The sequence below is a fragment of the Coturnix japonica genome, chromosome 1 (assembly GCF_054131305.1).
Source record: "Coturnix japonica strain WE chromosome 1, WE-NBRP24, whole genome shotgun sequence".
Taxonomy (NCBI): Eukaryota; Metazoa; Chordata; class Aves; order Galliformes; family Phasianidae; genus Coturnix; species Coturnix japonica.
In genome coordinates, this window is record NC_140663.1 from 155,870,212 (window position 1) to 155,880,439 (window position 10,228).

The following is a 10,228-nucleotide window of genomic DNA, read 5'->3' on the forward strand; positions in this document are numbered from 1 at the left end:
TGGAGATTGCCTCAGCATTTCCCAGCCAATGCATCTATATTGGTGAGTTTTTCCTCATAAATAATCTTTTAAATATCTATTACCATCTTTGTATCATTCCAACTCACAAGCATGAAAAAGCTGGCCTTCCTGCATAAAGACAACAGGAAATTTTAGATTCCATTTTAATAAGGATTGTAATTATTTCTGATATCAGCATTCAAGTCCTGAGAATCTCGTATTTAGCGAAGTTCCACTGCAATGAAATGTACTGACGTTAATAAAGAAATAAAGAGCCCAAAACTTCCAGCGTGGTAAATTCACTGTTTATTTTACCAATTATCCTATTATGCAATTTTTCAGAGATCAGTTTCAAGATGATACATAAGAAGACCCTCACAGAATAAGAAAGTGCATATATCATTTTTGTAGTTTGGCCACGGACACAAAAATGAAAAAGGAGTCTGAGAATCTCATGCAATTTACATCCCTTCTTATCACACACACCCAATCCCCAAAGGTAAGGTTTATTTTGGCACCGTGGCCCATCTCAGTCAATTCAGACAAAATGGGATGAAACCTCCCCATTGCTAGGTGCTGCAAAAGCCCACATAAAAACATCTACACAGCAAACTGAAATGTGCATAATTAACTTGTTTGTCAACATCCAGAAGTGCACGACTCCTCCACAGAATGCAGAAGAGTGCTCCCAGAAACCTTGTAGTTTTGCTTCAAATGGAATATAAATAAGGTTGAGATGGGATGAGGAAGAATCAGTGTGCTTGGACCCCTTACAGCATCAAGATATGCTCAAATGTAGTTAATTATATTAATATCTTTAAAGATAATTTCACCTTCTGTAAGCAAAAAATAGTTCAATTGCACAAAGAGCAGAGATCCCTGAGCTAATGGTGACCTAGTTAGAAAATCCACACAACACACTTCAAAGCCATGTGAATCTATCTGCTGAGGTTGAGAGGAAGAGCTGCTACTTCTTCAGCTAATAAGCAATGCTGAAACTCAATACCATGCAAATGATGGATCGTATTTGCTGAAGTCCTAGCTCCAGGGCTGGCACGAGGGCAGACAGGTTAGATCTGCCTTTATTATTGCTGATCCAGCCAACTGCAAAGCATTTATATCACAGAATGGCTTGGGTTGGAAGGGGCCTTAAAGAGCATCTTGTTCCAAACCCCTGCCATGGGCAGAGATGCCCAAGTAGTGCATTAATCTCAAATAGTGCTGAAATCAAGTCATCAGGCTTCTCAGCTGAATTGCTTCGCAAAGAAAACATACAAATCTGGCTTTTCTGGACAATTTTCCCATCTGCTGACCCAGAAATGTCGGGATCTTAGATTGAAACCTGCCAAATTAAGATGCATTTGCTTTAAGTGACATTCACCAACATGGATACCTTCAGAATTAATACATATCCCTTATTCTTTCCCAAGGAAGTAGAAAAAAGAATCACCTTTATTAGATTAGCATTAAATTAGTTCCACATATTCTACTGTGTGGAAACAGGATAAATCCTCCCAAATGTTTTGAAAACCTAGTAGATAAACATGGAATGTGGGACCATGGCTTAGGGAGGTACTTAGTGACTCACTCTAAGGCTGCCAAAGCCTTTTTCCCAATTCCCTTCTTGTACCCATTCCCCTCTGTGCTGTAAAGTGGACTAACATAAACTTACATAGCAATGTGTAAAGAAAATGGAATCACTCTGGACTGGGAATGAAAAGAGATGTACTATACTGGTGTTCTTACTCAGAAAAGTAAGACGATCACAGTTTTTCTTCAGAACTGAGTCTGGAGACATCTGTTAAGAAGTCCTTCAAAGGGAAGAAAATCTAGGCATTAGAGGAGTTGTTTCTTTGGGGCAGTGAAAGTCTAAGTGCAGAATATAAAATGGTGAAGAAAAACATCCCAAATCAAAACAACTGCTAACTGACTGAGCTCCAATAACATCGGCTGAGAATCATGTCTCCCAGGCCCCTAATGCTGTTTAAGAGTTTCCTAACAGATTCTGATTTCTTCACCACGAACAACTTAAATGAGTTGAACTCCAATATGTTTCACTGTGAAATCTCATCAAACAGAAAACTCATCCTGATAATAAATCAAATTATATTTAGAACAGACATAGTTAAGAATTAGTATTTGGCTGCCGTGCACATACTTTTAATTTAGTTTGACATGCCTGATGCCATTTTAACTGTAGCCTATTACAGGCTTGACTGGCTCAGCTGAAAGTGAAAACTTTGATTTCACAGCAGATATCATCAGCTGCTCAAGGCAGACGTCAGTGTCAGCAGAGACACAAGCATCCAGCAGCATCTTATTCAACACCATAACGCATCTCTGTATTCAGAGCTGGGGCAGTTTCAGCACAAAGACAAAAAACAACCAAAAAGCAAAACAAACAAACAAAAAAACCTGAAGAAATGTTATAGAGGTATTTGATAGCAGAAAATCAATCATTCATATACTTCCCTCAGATCAGTTCTGGCCTTCATTTAACGATGTACACACAAGCCAAGTACATGAGCCCCAACATGAAGCTTTAGGCACTGATTAATACATTTTTCAGCATTCACAAAATTTTATAAAATAAAGACACTCATCTTCCTCTTTCCAGAAACAAAAGGAAAAGCCATCATTGCATTACTCAAATAATTAACAGCTCAAAACCAAGTACTTCTCCAGAACTGCAGCAAAAACATTCTTCTCCCTAGAGTTCTGAGCACAGTGTTCTGTGCTTGCCTATGGAAACACAAGCTACAGAAAACTCAAGGAAATGTGATCATAGGTCTTACATGTCACACAGCTTCTGCTGCAGTAGTTGTGGGAAACAATCAACTTAAGGGTACAAATCTTTGCACTTGCTGGGCTCCAATTTCTGCAATATAGATTGCTCCACTCTTCACGTCTACATCTACAAGGTGTGGCTTGGTTTCATCTGCCAGCTGGATTGTGCTGACTATAGCACAGTCCCCAATTTCGCCAACTGGTGGTGCTGCCAAGATCGACAAACGGTTGATATTCAGGTGAGCTACAATCAGATACTTGTAATTGCCAGTGAATCTGTGAAAGAGAGAATGATGCACCCTGTGACATCTCGCATTAACACAACCACGTGCTTTAAAACAAATAAAACCTCCACTTAAATAATGAAGTTTTTGAATGCTACAACAGACCAGTAAAAGAATTAACTTGTAAGCCTCTCTTTATGTATTGCTGCTCCCCAAGACAGACTAAATTACTACAGAAAATTAATTCAAGATGGTCTTTCACACAATGGGGCACCCACAACCTCCTTGGGCAAACTGTTCCAGTGCATCTCCATCCTCTGGGTGAAAAACTTCCTCCTAATATCTAACTTAAACCTCCTCTGTCTCAGTTATAACCATTCCCCCTTGTCCTATCACTACCCACCCTCATAAACAGTCATATTTCCTCCTGTAAAAGCTGCAACAGAAAAGAAAATAGAAGAACTTCAAAATGAATTTCCCATTTTTGCACTTTAATCCACATGGCCTATTACCAGAATTCTATCATACCAGGATATAACTGAGCACATCTTTTCATGCAATCAGGCCCAGCTTCCTATTAGTTAAACTGGTTAACTACTTGTTATCAGGCACTAACTGTCAACATTATTATTCAGCAGAGTATACCTTTTATTTATGTAATTGCACGGTTTTAATAGAACTGTTAGACAATACCTGACAGAATATGGTCCATCTTCCGAAAAGCAGCTGCTCCAAGCCCCCAGCCATTCCCCTGTCACTTTATCAAAAACCTGGATTCTTCTATTATCTCTGTCTGCAACCCAGACCTGTTAAAAACAAAAATCATGATTGTTTACAAATAGAACCAGTTAAACACATCAGTTTCTTGCATAAGCAAAGTATCCTGAAGTAAAAAAAGAAGTACACCTAGGAAGAATATACTTTCACATTCAAAGCTGAGTAAGTAGGTGTGACTTCCAAACTAACTCTCCACATACAGCAATCATTTTTAAAGTACTTTAGCAAAGAAATCAAGGCCCTCTCTTCACTTCTGTAGCTGTGACATGAGTATACTTAGTGGTAATATAGTCATACCTCCAGTGAGGATATATGTACACCTATTAAATTCTAGAAACACTGGTCTGTCTCTTGCTAAACACTTGTTTTTCAGCAATAGTATCATTATCCAGACACATAATGACTGCATCTGCAGATACTACTATGGTTAACACTACTACAAATATTGAGCAATTTCAGGACTATGACATTCTCAGCACATTTTGCCTCATCGGTTTTGTGGAGCTTATCTCTGTTCAGCCTGTGCTAACTGAGTTCACAAACACTGTAAGGTAGCAATACCAATAGTCAGCTGCACTGAAAGCCTCACATGTTCTATTATCATGAGCATTTAACTGTTGACAACTTGTCTGTCAGATAAATAAGCTTCATCACTTTTCTGGGATATGACCCAAAAAGGAGGGAAAAAAACCAAATTTACCTGGGATCCTTCATCACTATTTTTAAATGAAACATTGCTACAGCATTCTCAGATTTCTTAGATTAGAAATCATTGTCAATTCATAAGTTGATGACCAACACTACTTTGGCAACAAGATCTCAGCCCACCATAATTGCTGTCTTTGACCACACATACTCATGTTCCCCTTCAACACAAAGTTGCTGTATGTTTGCTCTTCTCCCTTCTATCCTCCCAGTTTTGGAAGACAAGTTATTTTCATAATCACTTCATACTCTGGTTCAAACAGCATCTACAGAACTGGCAGAAGATGTAGCCAATTGATCTTATTTTCCCTTAAATTATTAAGAATAGCAAGGGAAAAACAAGATTATGATTAACATCAGGAAGAAGTAGAATCTCGAATGCCTTGAGGTGTATGTAGAAAAGAACAGATGCTCACAACCTAGCCAGAGTCTTACCATTCTCTTAAGATTATCTGGAATTTCCAAATATGAAACTGAAGTCTCCTGAAGAAATTTAAGTGCTCAGGAAGTTATCTATTACAGAACAAAATTCTCCTATGCTCCCACAATGGCAACCTGTTAGAAACTGCATAAGGAACATTGCCAACATCCATGCAACAACAGACAGTAACTGGTCAGGACCCTTGAACCAACCCTGAAGATATTTACCTCAGTAGAATCGTCAGTATAAAACTTTGGCTTATGACTGCTATCACACTGAAAACTGTAAAGCACCACAGGTCAAGGAAAACAAATACAATTTCTTGCACTGCTCCGATTCATCTGGCATCAGAGACAATTACACGTAAAACAATTCTCCTTTTATTCTTTACCCGTCCAAAAGGGTCCAATGTCACACTGTGTGGGATCTTGAACTGGCCAACACCGGTTCCATTTTCTCCACTCAGCCATATCTCTTTATGATCTGAACAGAAGGCACCACAAAAAAATAAAAGCAATAAGTAAATAAATAAATAGAATAACTTCAGCTTAAAGTCATTCCCAAACAAAGTTATTTTTAGTCATTTGTAAAAGATGATATTTCTAAACCCAGAATACAAAACACAGCATTCCTGATATGTAAAACTAAGAAATACTGCAACTACTGCAATGATTACTAGATTGTAATTAATGGTTTCAGCATCATGGTTACAGAAATGCAGCCACTAGTGCACAAAGAGCCACAGTCAAGGCTCTGTTAAGTGCTGTATTAAAAATAAATAAAAAGCTCAGTGATTATCATACTTCTTTGTTTACTAAATTCATGTTCTATATTTATTACTTGGTGGTTTTGAGTCTATTTTGCATGTTAAATATCACCTGACTGTCTTATGAAGTGGATGGTGTTGTGCAAAGGACAAACTGTAACACCTCAGTTTTTCCCCAGCTGCAGACAGGCACAGACTCCTGACTCACTGACCTAATCAACACTGATCATCTGCTGGAGAATATGAGGAAGTTGATTCGAATCACAGAATAAAAGCATCTCTAGATACCATCGGGCTCAACCTGTCTCTAAAAGTAAAACTTGTCCTGATAACAAATCAAAACCTGGAGTTAGATCATGTTGGTGATATCAAATTCTGAGTATCTCCACAGGTTGAGACTGCAGAGGCTCTCTGGACAAACTACTGACTGATCACCACAATCATGAATCTTTCTCTCCCAAGATCAAACTGGAATTCCTTTCTTTTGCAATTTCTGTTATTTGTTTCTCATTCTTCACAGAGAACATCCAAGAAATGTGCAGCTCCTTCTCTATACCCTCCCATCAGTACTCTGCAGACAGGGATAAGTACCTACCTTAGCCTTTGTCCCTGAAGTCTGAACAAATTAACTCTCTCAGCTTCTTGTCATCAATAATTAGGAGATTAGTTTCTACTAAAGGGAGTCTTCCAACTAATTGGAGACTCATAGAATCATAGAATTACCCAGGTTGGAAAAGACCTTGAAGATCATCAAGTCCAACTGCAGCCTAACCATAGTACACTAACTCTAAAAACCCTCTGCTAAATCATATCCCTGAGCACCACATCCAAACGGCTCTTAAACACAACCAGGGATGGCGATTCAACCACCTCCCTGGGGAGCCTATTCAAGGACTTAACTACCCCTTCTGTAAAGAAGTTCTTCCTAATATCCAACCTAAACTTGCCCTGGCACAACTTGAGGCCATTTCCCCACGTCCTGTTGCTAATACTAAGCAGCAACTCAGTCTAGCCCCCACTTAATACTATTCGCAAGTTGTTATTTGAAATCCAAGTTTTAATTGCCACCTGCTGAGGAAGATTATTTTTCCTTACCTTGGGAAAGTTTGAGCAATCTGTTATTCATCCCTCCATCTCCATCCACAACATACATCTCTCCATTCTCCTCTACAAAGACCTCTGCTGGCTGATCAAACTGTAGGGGATTCAAACTTGAACCAGCATTACCTGGTGTGCCCAACACCTGCAGAAGTTTACCAGAAGGGCTGTACTGTTTCACAGTGTGCCCATATTTCCCTGAAGAAAGATATTAAAAATAATAAAAGAAGAGCAAAAATATCATAACAAACAATATTAGAAGCATTACAACTGATCACAAGGATTAGAAAGAAAAGCTGATATTTGCAAGTGAGATCAAAACAAGTAAAATTCGACAGTGAGAATATGACTATGGGTTAAGTGAATCCACAGGCTACAGCAGTACTCATCCATCACATTATGGTCACCAATCATTAGTAAAGACAAGCTTCACAGCCACAGAGTATTTTTACCTCTAATTCATCTCCTCTGCCAAACATAAGTGCTTGCTAAAGTTAGAAGATACAAACACACACACAGCATTACTCGTGAACCTTCAGAGCATTTTATGCAGCACTTGAATCGTTTGTTCAAGGCAAGAAAAACACAAACCTGTTTCAGAGTTATCTGAAAGCCTTATTTAAAAAAATACACTGTCTAAAGTAATTTATACATGACTTGTATTTTCTTCCCTGCTTAAAACTTCCCACATCGCCACTGTGCTTACCTGATCCAACATCTGTGATCCATACTGAACTATCTGTTGCGGTGTTTAATACAAAGATACCATGAGGCATTTCAACTGTATCATTCCAGGAATAAAGAAAATAGCCTTCCACTGAGAATACAAGCACCTTTGGTATATCATCTCCCCTCTGAAAAGGCAACAAAAATCTATTAATAAAACATATTAACCAAGTAATGATGCTTTTGAAAATTCCTCTATGTAATTTTTTGCTGTGTTTCATGAGTCACGAAGGTCACTTGTCTGGTAGTTTTTTTTTTTTCCATCTAGAAGAGGAAAGAGAGAAGGATCTAAATGTAGCATGTAAAACCTGCCAATCATTCTAGACTTTCAACTTAAATCACACAGAGATCAATTTTTGGAGCAGCCAAGCACCTGCCTTTGGAGTTGTGCTTTTAAGATGTTCATGAAAAATACACAAGTAAAATGAAAGCATAATACAGGCACAAAAAACCTAACTGTACTGGTTAAATTCACGGTAATGAGCTACTCACACTATGTTCCATAATTAAATCCCATCAGTTTCTACAAAGAGACCATTTTAGCCATGAATCTAAAGATACAAATACATAGCACAGGATAACCCATGAAACAGAATTCCAATTACTGTAACCATGTGGTTTTGATTTCATGGGACAGAGGCTAGAAGTATAAGGGGACTGGTCACCTACACCAGAACTGCATTCTACACTGCAGTTAGAAAAGAAGCTACTGTCAGTTAAGTTAGATTGTGTGTTCGTACTGGAAACGTTTCATACTTATTTTTTCAAACTAAGTACATGTTTCAGCCTCATATTTATATAAATACATAAAATATTCGACAAACAAAAGAACATACCATTTTATACTACCTACAAATTATACATGCATATTTATATTTGCAGATATGCATAATTATAACTGTTTATATACATGTAAAATGAATATATCATAAGTATATCTACAGACATACAAATGAATAACAAAATAATAAATTTACCATATGCATACAACATCATAATTTTTAATGTACAGCAGAATTTTTTAAGGCAAAAATGCACTAGGTTAATATGAAGTGTAGCATTCTCACTTACTTGTCCCACATAGACCAAACCATGAAGAGAATCAACAGCAACACAAAATGTTTGGCCACTGAAGTACTCTGGAATTTTAGGCCAGCTTATGTCCAACTTGTACATCTGTGGCTGCCCATCTGCCTTCCAAGAAGAGAAGTAATCAAATGCTTTTAACATCTGAAAATACAAAAAATACGTCTCAGTTAGCAGTTAGACCTCTAATGTCATCCAGTCCAACATCCCCAGCACACCCACTGACCACATCCCTCAGTGCCACATCCACAGAGTCACAGAGTTGTAGGGGTTGGAAGGGACCTCTAAAGATCATCGAGTCCAACCCCCCTGCCAAAGCAGGCTCCCTACACCTCATCACACAGGTAGGCGTCCAGGCGGGTCTTGAATATCTCCAGAGAAGGAGACTCCACCACCTCCTTGGGCAGCCTGTTCCAATGCTAAAATGCTTTTTCTGAGAAGAAGTTTTTTCTAATATCCAACTCGAATTATCCAGGTTAGAGAGATAAACAGAAGCAGGTCTGCAGCTACGGCTCTGATGATCTGCAAATGAGGTAACAAAGCCATTTGGGTTGGGGAGCTCTGTAACTGGAAAGTAAAAAGAAGCAAAGAGGGAAAAAAAAAGTGCACAAGAAGCAGGAAAATGTCTTAGAAATGAGGAAGCTTAAGACTGTAAGAACTGCACAGCTCAATGCAACGTATATGCTTTGAAACATAACAAAGACTGCTGCTTCTTGGCTACACTTTTGCAGGTGAAGAGTGGGAACAGAGTGTGAGTACAGGATAGAGCATGGACACAGAAGGGTCAGGCCAGAGCCTTGAAGAAGCAAAGAGGTGGTTGCTGGGGACCAACATCTTTCACCTCTTCTGTGAATGTCTTGGCTACAACAGGGGTACCCTGAGCAGACAGGGTTGGGAACAGCACAAGAACGGAATATCATAAAGGAAACACCTAGAGGAGCAGAGCAGGGAGGAAGGCTGACAGCAAAGAGCGCAAGGTCTGTCTCTTCGCAGTTAGTAATTACTCAGTTCATTTGGAATCGCCTGACAGAGAAACGCATTTACCTCATAACAGCTACAAAGTCATGAATAGAAACTGTTATCTAACAACCCTAAAGAGGGAAAGGAGCAAACAGAAGGCAGGCAAGGGAGGAAGAAAAAAGAAAATAAAGTAGAAAAAAAGAGAGAGCTTCACAGAATCACAGAATGACCCGGGTTGGAAGGGACCTCAAGGATCATGTAGTTCCAACCCCCCTGCCTGGCAGGGCCGCCAAACATACACCTTTACTAGATCAGGTTGCCCAGGGCCCCGTCCAACCTGGTCTTGAACACCTCCAAGGACTAGAGCTTCCTCTCCCCACATCTGGCTGAAGAAAAGCAGCCAAACCCACAACCCCTTCCCACCTGCGAGCCCCAGAAGAGGCCGAGCGCGGCCAGCAGCGCAGCCGCCATCACCAGCCGCGGCCCCACCGCCCGATTCCGCCCCATAAAGGCAGGGCGGGCCGCGTTGCCATGGCGGCCTCGTGCCCGCCCCGCCCAGGCCTGAGGGGTCGGGACACTGCGCTGCCCTAAACACCGCCTGCTCCCAGCAGAGCGGCTGTGGGGCGAAGAAAACGCAAATTAAAGCCATGTGGAAGGGCTCAGCGTTCTGAAGAGACA

The 10,228-nt window shown here is 39.8% G+C and overlaps 1 protein-coding gene across 2 annotated transcripts; it reads right to left on the reverse strand.

Moving 5' to 3' along the window:
* Nucleotides 1–283: 283 nt before the first annotated feature.
* Nucleotides 284–10,123, reverse strand: NHLRC3 (NHL repeat containing 3). Of its 2 annotated transcripts, none has more exons than XM_015851906.3 (7): nt 9,974–10,123; nt 8,576–8,734; nt 7,485–7,632; nt 6,776–6,976; nt 5,306–5,397; nt 3,705–3,817; nt 284–3,063 (listed from the first exon to the last, which is right to left on the reverse strand). In XM_015851906.3, the coding sequence occupies exons 1-7, from the start codon at nt 10,055–10,057 to the stop codon at nt 2,835–2,837; spliced, it is 1,026 nt and encodes a 341-aa protein (XP_015707392.2). In that variant the 5' UTR covers nt 10,058–10,123; the 3' UTR covers nt 284–2,834. The 2 variants fall into 2 exon arrangements, with proteins under 2 accessions (XP_015707392.2, XP_085410743.1); XM_085554617.1 differs by having other exon boundaries at nt 9,888–10,050.
* Nucleotides 10,124–10,228: the final 105 nt, after the last annotated feature.

Excerpts from the sequence above, each read along its gene's own strand:
- NHLRC3 (XM_015851906.3), bottom strand. The coding sequence starts at position 10,057 with ATGGGGCGGAATCGGGCGGTGGGGCCGCGGCTGGTGATGGCGGCTGCG. Across the intron at positions 6,977-7,484 it reads GATCACAGATGTTGGATCAG|GGAAATATGGGCACACTGTG; the intron begins GTAAGCACAGTG and ends ATCTTTCTTCAG. Across the intron at positions 3,818-5,305 it reads CATTGGACCCTTTTGGACGG|GTCTGGGTTGCAGACAGAGA; the intron begins GTAAAGAATAAA and ends TGTTTTTAACAG.